Consider the following 27,500-nt stretch of genomic DNA (forward strand, 5'->3'; position numbering starts at 1 on the left):
AAAGAAGGATTATTAGTTCTGCTTATCAGCCCACACACACACACACACACACAGAAGGTACACTTGGAAGCACATACAGAGTTAGACATGTCAGCACTTAAGAACAGAGACAAAAAACGTTATGTTTCAGCTCACTAAGGCATATGATTGAGTTGTAGTTCAGCCAGGCACAGGTGCTGGACATGGCAGCGCGTGAGGAAGGGGGGGGGGGGGGAGTTAAAGACGTAGAGTCGTAGTCCTCTGTCATGTTGTGAGGGTCCTGAAAGGAGCTCAGCCAATCACACCACTCCCTGCTGTGCTCCTGAAGCCATGGGCGGAGTAATGGCGTACGGCTCGATCAAGGCCACAGCCTTACGCTCAGAGCCTGGACTGCAGGAACACCACTGGGCAGGGGGGTGCGGGGCGACTTCTGCAGAATGTGTGTGTAATAGGTGACCACTGCATAGTTAGACACAGACCAGTGTAATGATAGTCGACGACTGCATAATTACAGACAGACCAGGGTGTGTGTGTGTAACGATGCAGTCGTCGACTGACACAGACACAGACCAGGGTGTGATGCCTTTGGGAAAAAGAAGCCGTCGCCTCCACGGTTCCTGCAGAAAGATTCTGAAGCGCAGACACCAACATTCCAACCCAATCATCGCAAAAGAAAAAGACTTCCCATGCCAGGTGTGTGTGTGTGTGTGTAGAAGGCTTTATTGGACATGCCATGATAAACAGGTGAAGTCACAGGAAGACAAGTACTTTATAAAAACAGCAGCGTCATACTGACTTTGCATCTTTGGCAGCATGCGCCTTCAGTCCAGCGCTTCACGCTTAAAGGCAACAAGGCTGTCAACAGTGGACTAAATACTGGCACAACATTTACACCTTCCCTTTAAAAAGCAGGTCAACAGTCCAGCAATTAACGTGGAGCTGTTGAGTACAATCAACATGGTGAAGATTTCCCTTTCCTGATAGGCTGCCGTCTCAGAGTCCTTCTGAAGATCGGTCAGCGGTGGTCACGCGTGTCGATCACATGTAGTTCTTGGGCACGATGGGGTCGCCATACATGCAGTCCTCCTCCAGGGCCAGGTTGTACTGGCTACCGCTGCCTCCCTTATAGGAACTGGTGACGATCCTCAGCCATCCCTTCTCCCCCTGAGAGAGAGAAAGAGAGAATGAGAATAAAATCCTACTGTATAATAACACGGTGTAAACTGGGGTCATGGAAGGATCACGTTAATGACCAACTACTACTAAAACTAAACAGCTGAAGACGTTAGGTAGTCATTAACTCCTACATGACTAGGCCGTGTGTGTGTTTGTGTGTGTGTGTGAGTGTGTGTGTGTGTGTGTAGCGTGAAGCCAAACACCCACCCAAGGCTCCCCCCAGGAGTTGCGGACGATCCAGTACTCGACTCCGGTCGGGTCGACCCCCCAGCCCGCTACAGACACGATGTGGTTGATGTAGGGCTCCTTAATGTACTCGGAGTAGAGGCCCCCGGTGTAGGCGTCCAGCGTCTCCGTCGCCATGATGCCACAGCTGCAGAACACAACAAGCATCACCACCGGCAGAACCACACCACACCCCACAGCAGAACCATACCAGCCCAGCAGAACCACACCAGCCCTCATCACCAAAAACAAGCACTTGACTTACACAACATTCATCATTCAACCCCCCCCCCCCCCCAGCACCCCTTAGTCATCTTCTGATCCGTTACCTGATTGGTCCTCGGGTGTAGATCTCGGCCTTCATCTTTTCCAGCCCGTTGGCCGGTCCGAAGTCCCCCACCTTCCAGATGGTGTAGTTCTTCACCACATTACACACCCCGAAGGTGGTGCAGGTGCCACACTCGTTAAAGGGCTTACACTCTGCCAACACACACACACACTTTTATTAATTCAATGAGTTTGAATGTAGTCTCTTCATTTAACATTTTACCATGTTTATGAGCCCATGTCCAATGTCTGCCCAGCAGGGGGCAGGAGAGAGCAAAGATGGAGTTACCCCTCTGTCTGAACTGCCAGGAGCTGTAGTGTGGTGTGGGGGGTGTGGTGGCATTATGTGTGTGTGTGTGTGTGTGTGTGTGTGTGTGTGTGTGTGTGTAGTGTGTGTGATCCGTGGGTTAGGGGAGGCCTGAGTGTAGGTGTGTAGGTGTGTGGTGTGTGTGTGTGTGTGGGTCTTACTCTGATCCTTGGCCTGGTAGTTGTTGCAAGTCTCGTCGGGGATGCCGTGTGTGTGCGCGTACTCCCACACTCCTGAGTGGTCGCCGCCGTGGCAGGAGCCCGCCTCCCCGCAGTCAATCACGTTCTGCACCGACAGGTACGATGAGGGCCACGCCCCCTTACGCAGGATGTTGATGCGGTCTGCAGAGAACACACACACACACACACAGCATGTTGAGGCATCTGTGTGAACACATGACTCGTCTCTAGGAGGCTCTTTGAGCACATCATCACTAAATGACCTGGAGGGGAAGTGTGTGTGTGTGTGTGTTCGTGTGCGTGTGCGTGTTCACTCATGTGGAAAGCCTCGGGTGTGCTTGCATGAGGAAGAAAACTAAAAGCCTTTATCTGCTAACAGTAGAACTCTAACAAAGGGAAGTTGATTACTCAGAACACTCCCCTCCAGTAGAGTCCCATGACTGAAGATAGCAGTTAGCAGTTAGCTCAGTTGCTGCCATTCCTGATGTCTCCCATAAGAATCCTCCGAGCGGACGGCTAACTTCATAGGAATCCTCTGAGTGGACGGCTAACTTCATAGGAATCCTCTGAGCGGACGGCTAACTTCATAGGAATCCTCTGAGCGGACGGCTAACTTCATAGGAATCCTCTGAGCGGACGGCTAACTTCATAGGAATCCTGAGCTCTTCCCACTCACATCATTGAACCCCATTGAACCCATCACCCCCCCTTGCAGCAGTCCTGTTAGGGTCATTGGGAGAGAGTCTCTTGGTCACTGGTCTGGGTTCAGTGAGTGTGGAGAATAATGTGGAACTGCATTGAGCTGTACGAGTGAGCAGCAGGTCCTGGCACCTGGCTGACCACACCCACTCTCTGTAGTCACAACACCACTAGGGCTCTAGAGCAGTGGTTCTTACCCTGGGTTCGACCGAACCCCAGGGGTTCGTTGAGTCACTCTCAGGGGTTCGGTAGGGGTCAAGACACACACAGTATAGCTTGGTTCACACTAGCAATGTCGGGCCGTTAATATATACAGTTATGTGCAAAAGAATAGCAGTCTCACATCACTAATGTGTTTAAGTACTGATTTTGGCAGAAATTATGATACAACATGGGAACTAATTCATGACTAGGTGCAGCAGAGCAATGGCCAAACAACAGACTTAACAGACATGACATGCATGCTGCTGATTCGGGGTAATTGACTAATTTAATGAAAGGTGTTCAAATGGGTGTGTTCAAATTAATAGCAGTGTGGAGTTCAATTAGGGAGGTCAATCAGTCGGTGAAGAAATGGTGTCAATAATGGCCCTTATTTAAGGAAGGAAGGCAGCAGGGGTTGTACCTGCTGCTTTTAGCCCTTGTCCAGTGGTAAAATGGGTCGGTCTAGACATTGCACTGAAGAGAAGAGAACTCTTATAAAAAAAGTTGATTGGAGAGGGGAAAACTTATAAAGAAGTGGAGAAAATAATTGGCTGCTCAGCTAAAATGATCTCCAATGCTTTAAAATGGCAAGGAAAACCAGAAAAACGTGGGAGAAAAAGGAATACCACCATCCGCGTAGATCGTAAAATAACAAGAATGGCAAAGAAACAACCAATGATCAGCTCCAGAGAGATCAAAGAAGATCTTCATTTGCCTGTGAGCACTTCAACGATCAGAAGACGCCTATGTGAAGCCAAACTATTTGCAAGAAACCCTCGTAAAGGACCACTGCTGAAAAAAAGACATGTATTGAAAAGGTTACAGTTTGCCAAAGAACACATTGACTGGCCGAAAGAGAAGTGGCGCAATGTTCTATGGACAGATGAGAGCAAGATTGTTCTTATTGGGTCTAAAGGCCGCAGACAGTTTGTGAGACGACCCCCAAACACTGAATACAAGCCACAGTACACTGTGAAGACTGTAAAACATGGAGGTGCGAGCATAATGGTTTGGGGATGTTTCTCATACTTTGGAGTGGGGCCCATTTATCGCATAACAGGCACCATGGACCAGTTTCAGTACGTTTAAATACTGGAAGAGGTCATGTTGCCTTATGCTGAGGAAGAAATGCCCTTAAAATGGGTGTTTCAGCAGGACAACGACCCCAAACACACCAGCAAGCGGGCAACATCCTGGTTCCAGACCAACAAAATTGATGTGATGAAGTGGCCAGCCCAATCCCCGGACCTCAATCCGATTGAGAATTTGTGGAGTGACCTGAAGAATGCAGTTTTTGATGCAAAACCTAAGAATGCAGAAGATCTGTGGAGTGTAGTCCAGTCAGCTTGGGCTGCAATTTCTGTTAGCAGGTGTCAAATGTTAGTTGACTCTATGCCAAACAGATGTAAAGCAGTGATACAAAATAATGGTTACACAACTAAATATTAGTTCAGTGCTTAAAGTAGGGGCTAAATCTTCATTTAATTTTAAAGTTTATACTGTAAATATTCCAGTTCGTAAATGAAAATGCAGATACTGCTATTTTTTTTGAACAGCCGAATAATCTTTTTCTTTATTTTCAGTTTAAAAAAAAAAAAAAAGTTCATTTTTTCATGTGGAATTGAATGTGTGCTGCTCCTAGTGCCTTTGTATGTATTGAAATAAATGCTATTAGGAACATGGAACTTTTTCTCTGTTGTTTTAAACACACTGCTATTATTTTGCACATAACTGTATATATACCTATGTTTTGAAGAAATCATATCTTTTTTTTTTTTTTTCAATTACGAAGAGTTCGGTGAATGCACTAATGAAGCTTGCAGGGTTCAGTACCTCAAATAAGGTTAAGAACCACTGCTCTAGAGTCTCAGAGTGGAGCCCTGAGGTTCTAGAGTCTCAGAGTGGAACCCTGGGGTTTGAGGTGCTCAGCTAAACTTCTCTCTGCCCCGCCACCTAAGTCCAGAATTGCCAGTCTTTAGTGCTGCGGAGTAACCAGGTCTGTGTGTGAATCTCAGAAGAACACACTGGCAGCTGGTGTGTGTGTGTGTGTGTGTGTGTGTGAGAATCTCAGAGGAACATACTGGCAGCTGGTGTGTGTGTGTGTGTGTGTGTCTCACCCGCCATGGCGCTGGTGCTGCCGTGCGCCCAGCAGGATCCGCAGTACTGTGGGATGTGCTGGTTGCGGGTGGTGCTGACGTAGTTGGTCCCATTGATGTTTCTCCAGTCCCAGGCTTTGGGCAGCTCGGCCACGTTCAGGTACTCATGCGGCCGCAGGGCAGTCCTGCAGACGGAGCGCGCTCAGTCAGACTCCACCGCCGTGCACAAACATACATCACGTCACGTCACAACGCAAACAAGCACAAGATGACCTCTGGCTCACCAGTGCGGCCCCGGGGCGGCGGAATAAACCATTCAACACAACAGGGTGGACTAGGTGTCTGGGTAGACTGCCGTTTGCAAACTCGTCAGAGTACACAAACACAGGCCAGTTACAAGCACCAACAAGCGCACAAATGCAAGGCTCCACAAGGAGGGCCATGCAGTGTGAATCTGAGGTGTGTGTGTGTGTGTGTGTGTGTGTGTTAGCCACAGTAAGTTATCCAGGCAGAGGACACACACGCCGAACTATGCGGCTCCCCATGCGAGCGAGCGAGCGGGCGGCAGCCGAGCCAGCACTGAACGGAAGGGGCACGTCACGTCACGCCGTTGTGCTACCTTCTCAGCACTCTGTTCTCTCTTAAAGAATTCAAGCGCCGAATTTTCATGACATGAGCGGCCTGCAATAGATTGAATGACGTCCTAGAGTCAAAGAGATCGTAAAGGTGTGTCAGAGCCCGGGGAGCAGTCCACACTTTTCTTGGCACTGTTAAAATCAGCATGCAAGGACCACTGCATTGCAGTGCACTGCATTGCAGCCGAAAGTTATGTGATCAAGTGTCAATCTAAGTAAACAAAACTACAAATTCATTAATCAAGCCCACATTTGGTTCACCACATTTATTAGTTGTTTGTTCCCATGTTCCAAAGTTGTGTTCTACTTGAAAGGCGTAAATTCTACACTGAGCTAAAGCAATGCTAGCCCACAAAACCCCGTTTATACGGGAAAACTTAACCCAAGAAGGACAATCAACAATATTTTACTTAAAATGGCAGTTACTGTTTTTAGTCGAAAGATTCGCTGAATATTATTTTTTCCTTCACATCGTTAACTTCAGCCACAAGAAACAAAGCACAAATGTCTTACGGTTTAACGTATTCACAAATATGTTAAGCGATGTAACCAACTTTAAAATGTTACTTGATAAATCTTGCGTTGAAAAGACGGGAGAAGTTACCCTCATAAACCGCCTACGTAAGCAAGTAGGTCAACATCAATTGTCTTGTTTGGTTGTTTTAAACAGGTGAAGTCTCGTGTAAGTGAGTACAGAACTAGACGCATACTTCACTTCCAGTCGGTCTCTCCGCATCGGCTTGTAGCATGGTTGATTCTGGTTGAAATAGCGTCCAGCCAGAACTCCAGACAACAGGCACATAGACACCAAGCACATAAACATCGAGACCCGAGCCATGTTGAGTCGAATAATCATATGACTACTCTCCGCTCCCTGTGGGGATTTATGCGCTGCCAGTGAAGGCGGAGTTTAGGGCCAACCAGGAACTTACCCGGCCGAGTTGTTAATTGTTAGTCTGGAAAATACAGGTGATTTTCTCGTGTCATTCACATGATCTAGTGATGATATTCCGCTTTCGTTGCTGCAGTATTTTAAGTAGTTGACTGGTAGCTGAGGTTTCACTTCTGTTCTTTCAGACGAAAAGACAAAACCATACAAAGGCTACAGTGGAACTGAAACTGACGCGCAAACCGCGGTCTACACCCCTGCCGGGAAATTCACTAGAATAAATCACTACACGAAATACAAAATCTACGATATATCAATGCAATTCACAAAGAATACATTATGTTGGGTGTTCGTATAGGTTCTTCATCATGAAATTAAATAATATGAACTTTTCTCTATGCCAGTATAACGAATGAACTGCGAGGCATGCAGCATCTTAGGCTATTTGTGTGGTTAGTTTACATATGGCCAGTGAACCACTGTCGGTCTGTCTGTCTGTCACAATCTGAATCTGGCTGTCCGCTGGCCTTTCGTTCATCGGTTTTCGGGCGGTCCGCTCCTGAGTTAGAGGCAAAAATGGCCCACCGGTTTGCCACTCGTTTTCAAATGTCCTTTTTGTCTTACTCATTTATACTTCTTCTGTCATTTCCCCAAACCCTTAATATTTGTATAGATGTTACCAGTGCGTAACAAGTCTTTAATTGACCCAAGTCCTTTTTCACCTAGAGAGCCTACACTTCTGTTTAGCGGCTGATGTTTTAAATAGACTATGCCAAAGGTATGATTGAGAAATTCCAGGAATTGCTACCATTTTGTTATTTTCTTAATATCCACGCCCAGTTGCACTAAAGGTGAGGGTGTTTCAGGAGCGGACCAGAAGTGGCACAACATAAGCGGGGTGCCGACCAGAATTTAGCGGTGGACCAATACTATCCGGGTCTTCACATGCGAATCCCATTACAGTTTTTCTCAATTGCTAACACACATTTTTTGAAAGCATGCCTCGTTTCCTCAAAACTCTAAACACAAATCCCAAAACCACTCACACAAAATGCAAAACCCTTTATACATCCTGCAAAAGGCAACTTTGCTTTCAAAACAGTGTTATGTCACCTCAAAAGGGTACTTTGTTTTCTAATGACAAACACAGCCCATTATATGAGTAGACATTCTAAGCATCGATTGAACACTGATGTGCTCAATGGAAAACACTACTATGAAATGGGAAAACACCAGTATGAAGGCCTTATCAGGAACATTATGTTACTATACGCTTACTCCTGTAGTAAAATATAACTGTATAATGTTTTTACGCAAATATAAAAAAAACACACAAATATACAGTAACAACTAAAATATTTCTTTATTTTTTCCAAAAGTGCTGTAGCCTATACATCACAGCAAACACAAATGAATGTGTAAATGATTTGCACAGAACAAACAATAGGATATAGGCCAGTACAGTCAACAAAAAAAAGAAAGAAAAATGTAAAATAAAAAAGGACAAAAAACTACTGCATCCTGTTCTAGCTCAAGACAATATTGACAATGTGCTATCAGAAATAGACCTACACGGTGTTGTGAATGTTGTTGCATTTTGTGTGAGTGGTTTAGGGATTTGTGTTTAGAGTTTTGAGAAAACGAGGCATGCTTCATGTGTGTAAGCAATCGAGAAAAACTGTAACATTGGATTGGATTGCAATACAGTACAGTAATGTGTCAGTGCTGATAGGACGCAATCAGTTGTGGAAATGTATATGACTTGCACATAGTCATAGCATAACTGTTTGACTGTCGGAGTTTCTGACAAAAGGCACCCTGTACACTTGCTTTATTCTCAAGGTGTTAGAACACAGTCCACTGTGGCTAGGCTCACTGTATTGATGTTTAGGAATTAGTCTGGGTCATCAATTGTTGCACTTTGTATTTGTTTACGTAATTTTACAGATACAGTACAATGGAAAATACAAGAATACTATGCTCCTGATAAGGCATTCAAACTAGTGTTTTCCTGTCATAGTAGTGTTTCTTACCTATTCGCTCTTCTGAATGTCCAGAGAATGGATGCAACTGAGAAGCGGCTTATATTTGGTTGAACCCTCTGGCCAGCCTCCCGCATGGTCAAACCATGGTTGACCACAGGGTTGACCATAGTGGCCCGAATCTCATCAGAGATAATGGCTCTCCTTCTTGCTCTTTCTCTTCATCCTCTTCCTCCTCCTCCTCCTCCTCCTCCTCCTCTTACTCTCACTCCTCTGCCTTTCTGATCACCTCTCACTTCAATGTTGCCATCAATTGTTCTCCAAACCAGGAGCTAACCTGTGGCCATCATATTGCTAAAGCTTTGATTTCAAATTGCACAACAGCCTTGGAAATGGAAGTTTTGCCAATTGAATAGCAGTGTGTTCTGTCTGAACACAAGGAGGTTTTGGCATTGATGAAGTGTGCAAAGTAGAGAGGATGGTGTTTAGTGTTTTGAAGAAAGTGTGGTTAACAATTGAAATTTGTGTCTAAAGCAGATAATTGTGTGTTGTGAGTTGAAGAAAGTGCGGTTAACAATTGAAATCTGTGTCTAAAGCACATAATTGTGCTTATAGTTTAGCAGAATTGGTTTAGGCAGTTGGCACATGAGTTACAGGTTGTGGTCATTGTGCCATAAGTTCCAGTTTTTGAATGTAATCAATCGAGAAAAACTGTAAAGTATCAAGAAAAAACAGTGCACATGGGGAGGATAACTAATTTTCACTCGTCTTCCATCCCGATAAAGTAACGGGTGTTGCGTATTCCCACCCAACTGTATTCAACGGGGATGCTACGAGCGCAAACCTCCGTGAGACGAGAAAACCTGCGAGGTCTCATTCCAGTTACACTGCTCAAAAAAACTAAAGGAACACTTTTTTATCAGGGTATGGCATGAATTCAATTGCACTTTTCTGATAATGATCTGGTCAGTTAAGTAGCAGTGGGGGTTGTTAATCAGTTTCAGCTGCATTGGTGTTGATGGAATTAACAACAGGTGCACTAGAGGGGCAACAATGAGACAACCCCCAAAACAGGACTGGTTTTGCATGTAGAGGCCATTTCAAGTTTCTCCCTCTTGATCTCTTTGACCGGTTTTCCACTAGTGTTGGCTTTAGCTAGAGGCGATTGGCATGAGGCGATTTCTTAGCCCTACAGAAGTTGCACAGATTGTCCCTCCTCCAGGATGGCACAGGAGTTTTGATGTGTCTCCCAGCACAATCTCCAGAACATGGAGGAGATTCCAGGAGACAGGCAGTTACTCTAGGAGAGTTGGACAGGGCCGTAGAAGGTCCTCAACCCATCAGCGGGAACGATATCTGCTGTTTTGTGCAAGGAGGAACAGGTTGAGCACTGCCTGAGCCCTACAGAATGACCTCCAGCAGGCCACTGGTGTGAATGTCTCTGCCCAAACAATCAGAAACAGACTTCATGAGGGTGGCCTCCTGTAGTGTGCCCTGTGCTCACTGCCCAGCACCGTGGAGCTCTATTGGCATTTGCTATATGATGGAAATTGATATTACCATTCATTTATATACTTACAAGCATTGCAAGCATGTTCTCCTGTGTGTGTGTGCCATGTGTATTGATAGTCTGGGCACACCCTTGGAAAGCCACAACCATGGCCTCTGCTAAGTAGGCCTCAGGAACAAATGTTCATGACACCCTAGCAGACATCTTGCCTGCCCCAGGTGATGGAATACACATCACCTATCCACCATTTTGCCTTTGTGTGTGTTCCGGAACCTTGAAATCCTTGAGTCCATGGTCAGACCCTACGCTGGTGCAGTAGGTCCTGGGTCCCTCCTGATGCACGACAATGCCCGGCCTCATGTGGCAAGAGTATGCAGGCAGTACCTGGAGGATGAAGGAATTGTTACAATTGAATGGCCCTAAACCCTAACCTGACCTAACCCGATAGAACACCTCTGGGACATTATGTTTCGGTCCATCAGACACCGTCAGGTTGCTCCTCAGACTTTACAGGAGCTCACTGATGCCCTTAGACAGATCTGGGAGGACAACCCACAAGACACTATCCGTCGTCTCATTAGGAGCATGCCGCGACATTGTCAAGCATGCATACAAGCACGTGGGGGCCACACAAGATATTGAGAAGCATTTTAAATTGCAGAAATTGAATTTTGGCAAAATGAACTAGCCTGCCACATCATTCTTTCACTTTGATTTTCGGGGTGTTTATACAATTAAGCCCTGTGTAGGCTGAAAACTTTTATTTCCATCAAAAGATGTGGCATCCTTTCGTTCCTAAGACATTAAACTGTCTATCAGTATAGATATCCAACATCATGTGTTTTCAAAGTGTTCCTTTAATTTGAGCAGTGTATTAACTATCCTAGTTACCTCTATCTTAGGGGTCCATCTTAACAGTTGGCAGTTGCTATGGTGTGTGAATGTTAATATGAACTGCTAAATCAAGCTTATGTATTTAGGGGCCAAGTAGCCATGCTGCACAGGCACTCTGAGGGTTTCTACCTCTGCCTATTATGTTACAAGTTACATTGAACAGGATAAAACGTCAGCTAGGTAGCGAAGTATCATGTAATTCGAATGTAACTCTGGCATTAAACCATTTAATGTTGCTTAAGGGTCATTAGCTGGCATAAAACTTGCTAAAAAACATAAAACTTGTTCAAAGTGATCCCATCACTTGCGGATGATGTTAAATGGCTTCACACAGACATGAAAGTCCTGAGAGAAATCAAGGGGCATCAGTGGAGTAAGGGCTTACTCTGATACCAATATAGTGATTGAAGGGGGGGGACTCCCGAACACATTAATCCACTCCCCTCTGGAGGACCATCGTTAATGATACTAGGTCGCCAGGGTAACAAATAAACAATTCGATTTCAGCGTTTAGCGTCCATTCCCACACGACACCATAACGCTTAATACATTGATTTAATTGTGAGGTATTTGTTGCATTGCCTTCACAGGCTGAGAAGACCGCTGTTGCTTGTCCACCAGAACAGATATTTAGTAATATGAACTTGAGAATAACACACAACACCGGAGTTGTTTGGCAGCAAGAGTGGCACGTGACCTCAGTGTAATTGAACCTCAGATGTCACATGATTCTGAACCAATAAAAAGAGACGATGACTCATGAACTTTGCTGAATGAACTTTACTGAGAGCAGCCAGCTTCATCACAGCAGCAGCCGGGGGACACACACACACACACACACACACACACACACACACACACACACGAACACGGCTCCTCTGGTCAAAACTACACTTTAGGACACTGACGGGAGAAGGTCAAATGACAGGAATCAGTGACGTGTGTGTGGGGACATGACTAATTCACTGGTACGGTACAGGACAGGGCCCCGAACGAGGCTGAGTGAGTGAATGGTGTGTGTGTGTGTCGTTTCCTGGTGAGCCAGAACCCCCTCCCTCTAACACACACACGCAGATAGGTGAGTGAAGCACACACAGGGCCTGAGACACTGAGGTGAGTTTATACTGAGATACAGAGGCTTGCTGTGTGTGTGTGTGTGTGTGTGTGTGTGTCTACACCAGCCGCCTCCTCTTGCAGTCACGCTCCATCTGGTCTGAGGCACTGGTGCCGCCCCCCAGTGGTGAGACGAGGTTCAGCACAGGGTCCTCAGAAGCCTGGCCAAACAGAGCCAGAAGCAGAGCAACACCAAACCCTGTGGCACGCTCTCCCTGACACACACACACACACACACACACACACACACACACACACACACACACACACACACACACACACTTCAGTTAGATCCAAAGCCAAATGAACTGTGTCAAACTTATCAAAGAAATTCATGTCCACACAAGTATTTTATATGAGTGTGTGTGTGTGTGTGTGTGTGTTGTGTAACTCACAGCATGGACAGGGGAGGCGATGTCCACATGCACCCACACTCCCGGCCAGTCAAACCCAAGATGGGAACCAATGAAGAGGCCAGCACAGGAACTCTGAGCATTCTCACGGTCCTGACAAACACACACACACACACACACACAGGTTAAATACTAACACAATTATAAAGAGATTTATTAATGACCTTTACTACACCCAGTCAAAGCCATAGTGAACTCACTTAAGTTGACATTGTGCATCTAGGTAGGAGTGTGTGTGTGTGTGTGTGTGTGTGTGTGTGTGTACTCACTGCTACAGAGTTCTTCATGTCTGCGACGGCGGAGGTGAACTCGCTGAAGTGCAGTTTGGGGCAGTAGACGAGGGGGTGTGTGTGTGTGTGTGTGTGCGCGCGTGTGCGTGTGCGTGTGTGTGTGTGCGTGTGTGTGTGTGTGTGTACTCACTGCTACAGAGTTCTTCATGTCTGCGACGGCGGAGGTGAACTCGCTGAAGTGGAGTTCAGGGCAGTAGACGAGGGGGTGTGCCAGATCACCGCTGCTCCGCCCCGCACGCACGCAGGCCGCCTCCCACTTCTCGCTATTGGTCATGACAGCGGCGTGGTACTTCCCCGTGGAGATGCCCTAGGGGAGGAGTCAAGTTAGGACACACCCATCACCATCCCCACCCCCCGTGGCCAGGTTGTTGATATTTGAGCTGACATTCCTCCCCCTGTCAATCAAACCAAACCATAAACGATTCCAGCCAATCACCACAACTTCAGGAGCACGGAAGGGAGGGGTGTAATTTGATTGGCTGTTGAACATGCTCAACTCTGCCTTTTAGACCACGGCTCTTCCAGACATGGTTTGGACTTTCTCTCCTGTTGCCATGCCAACACAAAGTGCTGACTAATGTGATGACAGTCTGCCGAGAGCAGTCACATGACACACCCAGTCACATGACACACCCAGTCACATGTCCAACCCCAAACACCACAGACAGATCGCCTGATCAGCCTCACACACACACACACACATATTACTTCTTCAGCTTACAGGGCCCACAAACATTGGAATGACACACACACACACACACACACACACACACACACACACACAAGTTCTAGTAGAAACAATTCCCCCCCCACACACAGTTAATGTCAATGTGTCTGCCTGGATTGGACTTTGCTCCTTTGCTCACCTGATTTCCTTCCTTCCTTCCTTCCTTCCTTCCTTCCTTCCTTCCTTCCCCCCCCCCCCCCCCCCCCCCCCACACACACACACACACACACACACACACACACACACACACACACACCTGAGCTCCTGTGAGAGTGGCCATGTCCAGGATGATGTCAGCTGTGAGGTCCTTGCTGGCGTACACCACCCCATCAGACAGCACCAGACGACCCTCAGCATCTGTGTTATTGATCTCCACGGTCCTACACACACACGGACACACGCACACACACAGGTCAGGAAACGAAGAAGAGTAGTGACTCTCCTGACACCCTGACAAAGCAGTGGGTGTGTGTATGTGGGCACTGCTGTGTGTGTGTGTGTGTGTGTGTGTGTGTGTGTGTGTGTGTGTGTGTGCACTGCTGTGTGTGTGTGTGTGTGAGTGTGTGTGTATGTGGGCACTGCTGTGTGTATGTGGGCACTGCTGTGTGTGTGTGTGTGTATGTGGGCACTGCTGTGTGTGTGTTTGCTGGGCACTGCTGTGTGTGTGTGTGTGTGTGTGTGTGTGTGTGTGTGTGTGTGTGTGTGTTTGTTTGTGTGTGGGCACCTACTTTCCAGAGTAGAGTGTGTGGATGTCATCGGGGCGGGTGGCAGTCGGACCCACAGCATTCTCAGCCAGACAGAACACAGCGTGCAGGTTATCCTTAAAGCCCTGCAGCGTGCACACACACACACACAACAGTGACATCGTTAGACATCACGGCTGACCTTAAGTCTCTGTCAAAAACACTGTGATCCTTTTAGCCCAGCCCACACCTACTTCATTACTACACACACACACACACACACAGTTCAGCACTCTGGACGAGACACACACACACAGACAGACAGTTCAGCACTCTGGACGAGACACACACACACACACACAGACAGACAGTTCAGCACTCTGGACGAGACACACACGCGCACACACAGACGGTTCAGCACTCTGGGTTTGCTCTCAACAACACACACACACACCTCACCTGTTTCACCGCAGCCTTAAAGGCTCCCAAGATGGCCGCTGCTCCTCCACAGTCTCTCTTCATTCCTGGCATGGTGGTCTGTACAGAAAACACACACACACACAGCAAAAGAAACACAAGGCTTCACATTAACATACACACAACACAGGTGCAGGTGTCAAACACACAGGCTGGTATCACTCACACACACGCTGGTCTCACACACACGCTGGTATCACACACACACACACACGCTGGTATCACTCGCACACACACGTTGGTATTCACTCGCACACACACACGTTGGTATTCACTTGCGCACACACACACACACACACACACACACACACACACACACACACACACACACACACACACACACACACACACACACGCTGGTATCACTCGCGCACACACACACACGTTGGTATTCACTTGCGCGCGCGCACACGCGCACGCACACACACACACACACACACACACACACACGCTGGTATCACTCGCGCACACACACACACCTTGCCCTTGATGCTGAGTCCTCCGGTGTCGTAGACTATGCCCTTCCCCACCCAGGCAATGGTTTGAGTGGCGGCTGAGGGGGTGTGGCTTAGCACAGCCAGGGCAGGGGGGTGCTCCGCTGCCTTGCCCACTCCATAGATCCCTACACACACACACCAAACGCAGACACACACACGCACACACAGACACACACACACACACACACACAGAGCTTTAGATGGATTCAAGAGAGATTGGCAGGTCCAGTGATGATGTCAGATCTGTTTTCAGTTCTGGTTCTGTCACAGATACTCATTATCGTATCGGCCCTGATAAAACTACAGCTGTCCCCTAATGAGTGTTTTCCGTTCATCTTCTCTATGTTCTAGAACAGGGGTCTTCAACCTTTTTCAGCCCAAGGACCCCTTGGCTGAGAGAGACACTGAGCAGGGACCCCCACCCCCGCCGCCCCAAATTTGGGCCTGATATTCATATAATTTATTTGGAACTAAGTGTCAGTCACACACACACACACACACACACACCTACACATTTTTGAACAGAATTACAAATCATCTGTGACACACAACTCGTTTCAATTTATTCTGTTTATTATTGACATTTTTTCTCCCTTACAGTTAGCCATCACTCTGTATTCAATTAGGGAGGGACACATAAATGAGTAGCTTGAGAAGCTTAAGTATGGATGAAATATCTCATACCTAGTGAGAGATCTGACGTTTGAGAATTCATCATTCATGTCTTTGGCAACAACATTCTCCCTATGAAGCATGCAGTGAGTCATACATGGCTCTTGCACCGTCTGTGCACATCGCGACACATTTTGGCCAGGGTATATCATGTTCACGGGAAAAATTGTCGATCACTTTGAAAATCTCTGAACTTTTTGTACGTCCATGCAGCTGCTTACAGAATATAAATTCCTCCTGCATCTCATTTTGGTCGACAAATCACAAAAAAGCTAAAAGCCGAGCGTTTGACACATCGGTGGATTCGTCTAATTGTAGTGCAAAATAATCTGCCTTCGGGAGTTTTGCATTGGGATGCTTTTCAGTTTTTTCCCAAACATTGTTTTGCACATATCACTAGCTGTTGGCAATATTAAACTTTCCGCAATTACGTATGGCTGTTTGGTCTGAGCGACACGTAATGCAACTTGATAAGAGGCTTTTAAAGCTAGCTCGCACACTTTGTCTGATTGTCTCATCAAGGTCTGCTGGCCCTCAAAAGATTTTAAACGGGAAACATTAAATGTTTTTTTTCTTTCAAGTGAGCATGGGTTGCCTTTGAGTGTCGTTGCAGCTTTGATGGTTTCATAGTTTCGTTTGATAGCACGGAAGGGCAAAACACGCACACTGCTAATTCTTCACCATCGTTCTCTTTGTAGGTGAAGGCAAACTTCAGATAATTCTCTGAATATTTACGTGTCTTCTCCCGTTTGCGTTTTTGGCTGTTCATGGAAGGGGTGTTGGCATCCTCTGAAGGTAGATCATCTGAACCGCCATCAGTGGTGTCTGACGTGGAGCTTTTGTTCCGAGAAATTACAAAACGATCAATCATTTCATATTGTATGGTTATAGCAGGTAACGTCTTTTGGCACCAGATAGCTAAATGTAGCTAAAAGTGCATATGTTACCATTATGATCAAATTATCGCGTGAAGACTCATGGGTAGCCTATGTAGGAAATTATTTTTAAGGAATAGAAAGCATTTTTAACGTTCTGTTTATGTTTATGTAGTCTTTTGGACGTTTTTAATTTTTGGAAGAGGGAAAAAATGCTTCAGATGAAATAATTTGGCGGACCCCCTGCAGTACCTCCGCGGACCCCCTGGGGGTCGCGGACCCCCGGTTGAAGACCTCTGTTCTAGAAGATAACTGTGTGTGTGTGTGAATATGAGTGTGTGTGTGTGTGTGTGTGTGTATGTGTGAGTGTATGAATGTGTGTGTTGACTGTACCTCCAAAGCCCTTCTGCTTGAGCTCCTCTCCACGGATGATGGTGGGGGTGATACCCAGCTCCTGCCCAACAGCACGGATTTCCTACACACAGACACACAAAAATGTTATATATATACTGTATATATATATAAAAATAAACATACAGCCCTTCCCCCTGCAGAACCAGGAGAAGGTGGGCGTGGGAGATGCCATCATCTACCTACTGCACAGGGCACACTCTTATCTGGATAAGGGGAAAGGTGCTGTCAGAATCATGTTCTTTGATTTCTCCAGTGCCTTTAACAGCATCCAGCTCTTCCGACTGAGCTCTTGCAGATGGGTGTGAACGTCCACCTGGTATCCTGGATAACAGACTACCTGACGGAGAGACCAGTTTGTCAGGCTTAAAGACTGCCTTTCCGAGACTGTGGTCTGCAGCACCGGCGTTCCACAGGGGACTGTGCTCTCACTAGTGTTGTCACGATACCAAAATGATGACTTCGATACAATACCTGCCATAAATATCATGAAATCCGCAGTCGGGGAAGCTTAATGCTCAAAATGAATAGAAGATACAAGCTACAATAAATAATATGTAATAAAAAAATCACCAAACATACCATTTAAAAAAAAGTATTCACTTTCAGACGTGTGTCAGTCAGAATTTGCGCATGTCCTGTTCAAACAGAAAGGAGACAGCGAGACGGTGAGGCAGCGACGAGCTGTGCCTCATCTCAGATTGCGCAATCCCTCACAAACTGGGTTAAGCGCATGCGTAGAACCTATTTAGTTTTGCTGATCTGACGTAACGCCGCAGTGAAAAAGCATGGAGAGGAGGCAAACAGTACCTCTGCTTCAATGAAGGGAGCATGCGAGAGCCCACCGGTCGGGTTTATGCTTGTTCTGCCGTTACTCTTCTTTTATTTTACCTTGACTACGAAAATGGAAGATTCTATAGCTAAGCTAAAACATTTCTCATAACTGGACTTTCAATCAAAACGTGAATTGATCAATAATGGGAGACCAATGCCGTAGCTAAAAGGTATGCTTCAAACGACGGGACAGAAGATAACTCGATCGACTTCTCACACCCAAAGCCAAATTGCTTTGAAAATATTTTTAACCTCAAGAATAGATTTGGTTTTGGACGTACAGCGGAGACCCTCAGGGGGCCTGTGCAACTTCGTAAGAGTTCATATTCACGAGTGCATAATCACACATATTAACACGAGTTCATCACAAGCTAGCAGCTGCCAACTGTATGTAGCTACCTTACCTATGTGTGTGTAAAGAATGCTGATATGAAAAACAACCAGTAGTCAATGTGCAAGCTGCCAATTGAATGGTGATTTAAGCTACTGTATTGGGTTTATATATTTGTAAATCTGACTCTGAAAGAGTCAGTGCCTCACCAGCCACGAACCTCACCGCACGTTACTGTTCCAGGTAGCCTAATCTCAAGACGAAAACTAAGGACATTTCCTCTATAATTCTATTTTATTTTAGTTAGTTTTGTAAAGACACAATACAGTTTCAGTTAGTTATCGTTTTTTTATAAAGCCTCGTTTTTATTTTTATTAGGGCCATCCGATATCCCTTCGGCTAACCTATCCTTAAAAAAAATTCTGCACTATTTTAATGAAGTATGGATACTAAAAATATGCAAAATCGTATAGTTTTAAACGTGGTCAACACCTACAAATACCTAGGTGTTCATCTTGACGATAAATTGGACTGGTCAGCCAACAAAGGGCCATTCAGCTGTACAACTCCACGCGGAAGGGGATGGGGGAGATGGACTTCTCTGCATGAGTCTACCTCAGTCTGCCCTCACCCATCCTCCATCCCATCTTACCATAGCAACCCACTGCCCATCCTTGTACTGGTTATATTAGCCCTTTGCACAGACTGTATATCTCACTTTTGCAACTTAGTTTTAAATGATTGTTTAGTATGTCCATTACTATTTGTGTTTATTTATGTTTTGTAAGTTTCACTACTTTTAGTTGTAAGCTACTGGATGTCCTAAATTTACCTCGGGATAAATAAAGTATCCATCCACCCATCAGTCACCAGTCATTTTAAAATGGTGACACACACACACACACACACACACACACACACACACACACACACACCTCCAGGAAGTGATCAGTGTTCATCTCACTGCAGGGTGTGTCCACGATCCGTGCAGCCAATCTCACACCGTCTGCTGCATTATTCAGACACTACACGGAGAGAGAGATCAGAGTTAACACACACACACACACACACACACACACACACACACACACACACACACACACACACACACGAGGTGGGGTCATGTGGGTGTGTGCCAGGAGTCATTTGAGGGGTGTCTTGTACCTTCAGGGTGCTGGAATCCAGAGGGCCGTTGTTGTTGCCAACGGTGATAAACTCCACGGTAACCTGCTTCTTCTCCGCCCGCCGTGAGGAAGAGGAGCGGCGAGTGAAGACAGGGAAGGCCCGAGAGACGGCACACGCCGAGGCAAACACATCTGAGCGCTCACACACCACCTACACCACACACACACACACACACACCACACACACACACACAGTTACAGACAGGGAAGGCCCGAGAGACGGCACACGCCGAGGCAAACACATCTGAGCGCTCACACACCACCTACACACACCACCTACGCACACACACACACAGGGAAGACTCCTTTCAGACTCACTCAGGTAAATGTGATGGTATGTAGTTTAGTTTCTGTAGCGTAGTAACTTCTGAAGAATCTTGTTTACATTCTCTCCTGCAAGCCAACTAATATACACCACATATTATTCCATCCCTAATGAACACTAGTCAGAGCTCAGTGTCTCTTACTCGCACACGCTCACACACACACACACACACACACACACACACTCTGCATCTGGAGAGGTGGTTTGACCTGGTTATGGGGAAAGTCAGGTGCCTCTACACTTCCTTATGATCAACAACAAGGAAGCACGACAGAACCTGCACACACACACTAAAACAAATAAACACACACACACTCAAACAAACAAACACACACACACAGAGTTGAGGTGTTTCTCATATACACACACACACTCAGTGTGTTTACATGATGGTATAATTCGAATCTTTGCTTAGTCGGACTATGCTATCTTTTGGGGCAAGTGCTATTATCCCAATATACATGGCAGTGAATAAATCGAATCATTGGCCGAAAGCATGTCATATCCGATACGATAGGTGGCGCTGTTTTCATTACAACTAGTGGTGATACAGCCCTTTCCGCTTGACCTCTTCACCACTACAAATAACAACAACAGTTGATTGAGCATGAATCGCGTCTGTTCATCGGTCCAGAAATGCGTGTTGCCTCTTGGGTTGTTTGTTTGTTTGTTTGTTTGTTTGTTTGTTTCTGCCGGGCCGATGTGTTTATAAGTTACATTATTCAAAGGTGAAAGATAAAAGGCGAGAGAAACGCACGCACATTCACACACACGCGCAAATAATGGGTTACAGCCTAAACGCATTGCCCTTCTGCCAGTTGCATCAAATTGTTTTAGTACTTCTTCGCTGTCGATTTCCAAATCTGTGTGAATATTCATGAGAGCAAGTCCAGTCAGTCTTTTCGTAGATAGATACAAGACCTTCAGGACGCAATGAATGTTTGGGTAGAAATTTGCCGAACTTTCCAGGGCTTGATAAAGTTCACTGCGTAACTCATTTAGCTGTTTCCAGCTCTGTATCTGCATCGTCAACGCTGGGCATTAGTTGTCTGTACTCCGATTTTATAGTTTCCCCATTTTAATAAATATGCATTCATGATATATTTTTCTTCTTCTCGCGTAGCAGAAGGTACGCCCAGTGCGTACGGCTGCATGCGCCACTGGAACTCTGTGCAATTAATACAATACATAATAGGCTAATTGATACAATATCTCCTCGTTTGAGTGCAATGGGAGTGTATGATCGATGTTGTCTATAAAAGGTATTTACGGGAAAATATCTCGATCCACCTGTCACGTCTCTGTCTTTAGAGGGCAGCGCCAGATAACCGAACAAAACTCAACTCACGCTTGCCTCACTTTTTTTCAGCGCCAGATAACTGAACAAAACTAAACTCACGCGTGCCTCGCGTGCACAATACCAAATTTCATCATATTTGATAAAATGATCGACAAATTAGTTGTGAATAGTATCACCGAGTTTGACAGGTATTGGTCAGGGGAGACAGCCCAGTGTTCCGAAAGCCCGATATTCCGAAATCTCAATATTCTGAAAAATAGTCCCCCTGGCAAAATTTCGAAATATTTTAAGTGGCACAAAACACACACAGCATTTCGTTTGCACAGCAGAGCGGAGACGCTCACCGGGCTATCACGCATATAACTTTTCCTAGGCAATATTTGTTAACTTAGCCTACTCTGGTTTTGAATATGGGGTAGGCTACCACTCATGCGAAGGACATCACCGGCAGATTGTCGCAGGACATTACGCAGATCTTGTCAAGCACTGACAAAGCATGCATGAATGCATAAAAATATTTTTGTATCATCGCGATGCAAATGCATGTGTGTATAATAATATTCTGAATTCAAGTTAATGCTTGTGAAATAAAGGCATTTGTATGTTTATGATTGTGTGATTCATTGGGATGTGCATGTGGGCTATAGTGGTTCACGTTGCTGTACTCACAATTTCGGAACAGCGGGCTGTCGGAAAAATGGGCTTTCGGAACATTGCCATGGAACCTTGGTCAGGTAATAGCCGAGTGACAGCTGATTTGACAGTACTGCTGTTGTTTTAACCAAATAAAATGTGGAACGTCCTTATACGTGTTTAAGGAGGGGTTGTAAAGGTGCTCATATCTTCGGACCTCTTCTGTTATGTTTGTTCATAATCAACAAGAATAAGCTTGTGAGACAGTCTGCAGGATATTCATAAAAAACCGTGTCATTAGTATGAACAGTTGAGACAACTTATCCCTCTTTCGTCTTCCGGGTCACGACCTGGCAGGGAGAGAGGGAGCAGTTGCTTATCCAATTCACCGTTACATGCCGCAATAGTCGAACTATCAACTGGATCGGATCGAGTTATCCAGGGGTGTTAGTCCGACTATGTGCGGTCCGACTACGATCCGACTAAGGTGCTTAAATGAAACGGATAATGCGATTTCAGTCCGACTAAGGCAGTTATTCGAATCCATGTAACCACGGTCACACATACACACAGGGTTGTGGTGTTTCTCATATATATATATATATATACACACACACACACACACACACACACACAGGGTTGTGGTGTTCAATACCTTGCACACACACACAGGGTTGTGGTGTTTCACACACACACGGTTGTGGTGTTGCTCACACACATACACGCACAGGATTGTGGTGATTCTCACACATACGCACACAGGGTTGTGGTGTTTCTCATATACACACACACGCACAGGGTTGTGGTGTTCAGTCCCTTGCACACACACACACAGGGTTGTGGTGTTCAATACCTTACACACACACACACACACACACACACACACACACACACACACAGGGCAAAGCTGTGTAAACTGACCAGGATGCAGCGTGTGTTCCCGGCGGTGGGCAGGCACGTGCGGACCAGGCGGCTGAGGAAGTGGGCGGCGGAGGGGCTGTTGTGGCGGCTGACCCGCGCCGGCAGGGAGGCTACCACCGCATGGCCCAGATACAGAGGGCAGCTGTCTGTGGGGTTGGGCTTCAGGAGGCCCAGAGCTGACTGCCATACCTGAGGGACGAGAGCACACACACACACACACACACACACGCACGCACACGCACGCACACGCACGCACACGCACGCACACGCACGCACACGCACATATATTAAAACACAGTCTGCCATACCTGAGGGACGAGGGCACACACACATATTAAAACACAGTCTGCCATATGTGAGGGATGAGAGCACACAAACACATATATTTAAACACAGTCTGCCATACTGAAGGCAGAGGACACACACCTGCCATATCTGAGAACAGAGAGGACAAAGACACACACACACACACACACACACACACACTAGGGTGACCACCTGTCTGTCTTTTCGAGCTTTCTGTCCAGACCTAGGCGGAGTGTCCTTTTGAGCATGGGTCTTCCTTTTTCACATGCAACAGCAACCATTGCCTAGAAGTAGCAATGATGAAACTAGATACCTATAAGTAGCAATGATGAATGTAATGTGAAATGAAACTAAATATTTGAGGTGTCCTCTTTCCTGGCCCTTTGTCCTCCTATTCAGACTCGCTCATGGTCACCCTCACGCACACACACCTCTTCAGAAACTGCCATACCTGAAACCAAGGGACAGGTTTAGGTATTTCATGGAAGACTGGAAGAGGAACAGACACACACAGAAAGTTCACAACCACACAGACAAGAAGCTCCTTCACACCACAGGCAACCTAAGGGAGATGATTCTCCCCCTCACACACACAGCTACAGGATGACAGGCAACTGACCTTCACACACAAGCATCTTCTAACAAACTCCCGTTTAAAATCATGAGAGGCTCATTAAGTTCCAGAGTACAATCTGCAGAGTCAACACGCTTGCTTCCGTTACGGACCAGGTGCTCTACGCAGCAAACCGGGACACTCCGTCCGCACAGAACTTATAAAACACACTCACTCATTCAGACGAATGGTATATAGGCCTAACAGTTACCTAACCATTTTTACTTCCATTACTGTTATGCCAGGTACCCGGATTAAAGGTCGTTAGTTTTATTATGTGCCAACACTGATAACCAGCTGTTGCACTAAGAGTAATTGGTACTTCAGAGGCGCCGAGACGTAAAATAAAAAAACGAGAGCACAGTCCATTCTCGAATTTGTCCAACCGTTCATAGCTTCCCGTCCGGAAAGTCAAATGAATCAAAGTTAGCCAAGAGGCTTAGATGAGTTGGTAATGATGCCGGATTAGCTCACTGTCAATCTCTTTTAACAAGCTAGTAGAGGTGCATTCTGTACCTGCAACCACCGCCCATCACTGAAGTTCTGCTAGCTGCAAAGCTAGCTTTACATGAGCCTCACAGTTACAGCTGAATCTGAAAAGACTTTAGATAGCATGCTAAGCTAACGAGACCCCTACCGATGTCTTAAGGCAGCTAGATAGTTAGCCTAGCTGACCATTTTATAATCTTGCAGTAGATTAGAACATCCAACGGCGGCGAAATAATAGCAAAATATTTTATTAAACTAAGGTACAGAAACGTTTACTTATCAGTAAATGCAACTTGCTAACCCGGTGCTGTTTACTAACTTAGTCCTGCCACTAACGCTCAATGAACATGCAGTTTCGGAAACAGGTTAGTTCCCTTTCTTCGGCAAATGTCTCTCTACCTCTTTGGTGACGGCCGGCTGCAGCTTGCCCTTCACTTGTGTCCAGTTCAGCTGCTGCAGGTTGCCCAGTTGGCCGATGATTAAAATCGGGCGATTCTGCGGCTCGGAGTCCCCGGCAGACGCCTTAAACTCGAGCGCCACATTCGCCATCTTTAGCCAGAGTAACCAGGAGGTTTGATGGAGAGACGAACTTTGACCTCCTTGTCACTGATTATTGTTCCGCTTCTCGCGAGTGCTTGAAGGACCGCGCACGCTAGTGCCGTGGGGTCGCTCGCATACACATACCGTATATAGATATGTATATATGTCTATGGTCGATCGTCTTTGGGTCGTGTTACTCTTGGTTCAGTGTCAGCATACACCATACTCGAGCCAATAACATTAGTCAGTCTTCACACACTGTACAGCCCAAGCCACAGCTGGCCCTATGTATTACACTAAAAGGTATTCATTTGATTTGAAAGTAGACTTTTGGAATAGTTGCTCACAGCCTCATGACACAGACCAGCCTTCACCCAGAGAGAATAGGCTAATGAGGTAATATCTTCTCTGTATAGAGCCATTCCGAAGGTTACCCAAGATTTTTTTTTTTAATAATTGTAAACTTGTCTTCCATAGTGAAATTCCTCTGATGTTAAACACAACACAATCACATTTCATGTTTATTCTGTAAAATCTTTCTCCATACATAACCCCTTGTGCAGCTTACGATACGTCCGTACAGTGTCATAGGGTGGCACCTGTTTCTCCATCACACAGAAAACATCATAACACGGAAGCCAGTGATGTCACTGACACGGTCCCCATCCCGGATATGGAAGCATCTTTAGCCACGATCCACTCATTTCTGAGAAAAGCGACTTGATCAAACAGAGTATGAAGCAGTCGTGGTATATGACACCATCTCAACACCAGTTTCAAAACAAGATTAAACAAACAAACAGGTATGTCAGATACAGAATTGAATTTGAGACAGAAAAGTGTAGTGGACTTGATTGTGGATAACTTATCTTACATTTCCCCACACCATTCAAACCATAGGCATCCCCTCTATACAATCTTCACAATTTGTACACTTGAAAATAAATAATTACTTCATATTTTACAGGAGACAGTAGACTCCATAGCCAGGATAGAACCCCCAGACATCAGTCCACACACACGAGAGTCGATGGCCAATCAGATTGGCCTGAAAGTGCATGTGTAAACAACATGACAACAGAAATGGTCCAGAAGCACAACAACAACAACAACAACAACAACACTTTCCCCAAGTCCTTGAGCTGTCAGAGGGAACTGGGTCGCCCCCTGCTGGACAGCATGGGTAGAGACTCTGGCTGCTGGGCTGCAGAAAGGAACAGCAGGGTATTCACACACAGGTGACTGAAGGGAGATGGAGATAAAGCGGCAGTCTTCTCACACTACTGCAGGATATGTTATGTGATGACCAGGAACTGACAGTGGTGCACTACCTCTCGCCTCCTATAGGGGGCTTTCCAGTCTGAGAGCTGTGCTGCCACTCTCCTCCTAGAGGGGGCAGAGTCTCACAGCATGACAAACACCAGCAGTGGGAGAAACTCAAGGCATCTGAGGGTAGGGCCACAATCCACCTCTCCTCAACACTGCTGTTAACCTCAGATCAGATCAGAGTCAAAGAAAAGAAAAAATACACACACACACACACACACACACACACACACACACACACACACACACACACACACACACACACACACACACACACACACACACGGAATTCTTCCAGGCTGGACAGACATAACACAGATAAAGCTTACGCAAGTATACGCAAATCAACAATGGGCTCCCATTTCCAAAGTATGGAGATCAGCGCTGTTTCACTGATCCATTAAAGAGACAGAGAGAGTGTGTATGTGTGTGTGAGTGTGTGTGTGTGTATATGTGTGTGTGGGGGGGATTTTTAAGATTCCATTGCACTGGATATCAGATAAGCTTTAGACAGGGAGGGTGTGTGTGTGTTTTGATGTGCTCCGTCCCAATGGAAACCCTTGAGATGATGTTGCACACACTGAACATAATATCACTCTTCTGTATGGAGTGTTGTAGAGACAGGCAATCCTGATTGGAGCACAGATAAGGCCCTCATACACACGCACAAATGTAGGAATGTGTGCTAAAACTTTGTGATAAACAAAATGAGAATTAAAACCACGACTATGACGAAGAGGATTAAAATGACCAGCATCTTGCGGTTTTTCTTCTGGTACTGTTCAGCCTGCAGAGAGAAGAGAGACAACAGCATCACCACAGCAGCACAACAGCATCACACACACACACACACACACACACACACACACACACACACACAGCACACAGAACTAAAGTATAGGGTCTACTAAAGAACTAAAGTATAGGGTCTACAGCACACACACACACACACACACACACACACACACACACACATAACTACTAAAGATCTAAAGTATAGGGTCTACTAAAGAACTAAAGTATAGGGTCTACAGCACACACACACACACACACACACACACAGCACACAGAACTAAAGTATAGGGTCTACAGCACACACACACACACACACACACACACACACACACACACACACACACACACACACACACACACACACAGAACTAAAGTATAGGGTCTACAGCACACAGAACTAAAGTATAGGGTCTACAGCACACACACACACACACACACACACACACACACTAAAGAACTAAAGTATAGGGTCTACAGCACACAGAACTAAAGTATAGGGTCTACAGCACACACACACACACACACACACACACACAACTACTAAATAACTAAAGTATAGGGTCTACAGCACACACACACACACCACACACACACACACATAACTACTAAAGAACTAAAGTATAGGGTCTACTAAAGGACTAAA

At 45.9% G+C, this 27,500-nt stretch overlaps 3 protein-coding genes across 4 annotated transcripts in view; all 3 read right to left on the reverse strand.

Moving 5' to 3' along the window:
• Positions 1–675: 675 nt before the first annotated feature.
• On the reverse strand, positions 676–6,693 carry ctsz (cathepsin Z). Its single transcript, XM_012832019.3, has 6 exons — positions 6,538–6,693; positions 5,214–5,377; positions 2,176–2,355; positions 1,710–1,860; positions 1,363–1,528; positions 676–1,143 (listed from the first exon to the last, which is right to left on the reverse strand). Exons 1-6 carry the CDS (start codon positions 6,681–6,683, stop codon positions 1,018–1,020), a joined length of 933 nt encoding a protein of 310 aa, XP_012687473.1. The 5' UTR covers positions 6,684–6,693; the 3' UTR covers positions 676–1,017.
• Positions 6,694–12,273: 5,580 nt separating this feature from the next.
• npepl1 (aminopeptidase like 1) lies at positions 12,274–24,878 on the reverse strand. Its single transcript, XM_031567884.2, has 12 exons — positions 24,596–24,878; positions 22,789–22,977; positions 19,590–19,760; positions 19,361–19,450; positions 17,243–17,324; positions 15,285–15,427; positions 14,788–14,865; positions 14,374–14,474; positions 13,902–14,025; positions 13,049–13,225; positions 12,611–12,721; positions 12,274–12,430 (listed from the first exon to the last, which is right to left on the reverse strand). The coding sequence occupies exons 1-12, from the start codon at positions 24,743–24,745 to the stop codon at positions 12,275–12,277; spliced, it is 1,572 nt and encodes a 523-aa protein (XP_031423744.1). The 5' UTR covers positions 24,746–24,878; the 3' UTR covers position 12,274.
• Positions 24,879–25,244: 366 nt separating this feature from the next.
• The window catches only part of stx16 (syntaxin 16), a 10,849-nt gene continuing 8,593 nt past the window's right edge, over positions 25,245–27,500 (reverse strand). For both annotated transcript variants that reach the window (XM_012832002.3, XM_012832000.3), the window contains exon 9: positions 25,245–26,849. In XM_012832002.3, the coding sequence (XP_012687456.1) occupies positions 26,748–26,849 (102 nt within the window). In that variant the 3' untranslated portion in view covers positions 25,245–26,747. The remainder of the gene's footprint in view (positions 26,850–27,500) is intronic.

This window comes from Clupea harengus, chromosome 5 (assembly GCF_900700415.2).
Source record: "Clupea harengus chromosome 5, Ch_v2.0.2, whole genome shotgun sequence".
Classification (NCBI taxonomy): Eukaryota; Metazoa; Chordata; class Actinopteri; order Clupeiformes; family Clupeidae; genus Clupea; species Clupea harengus.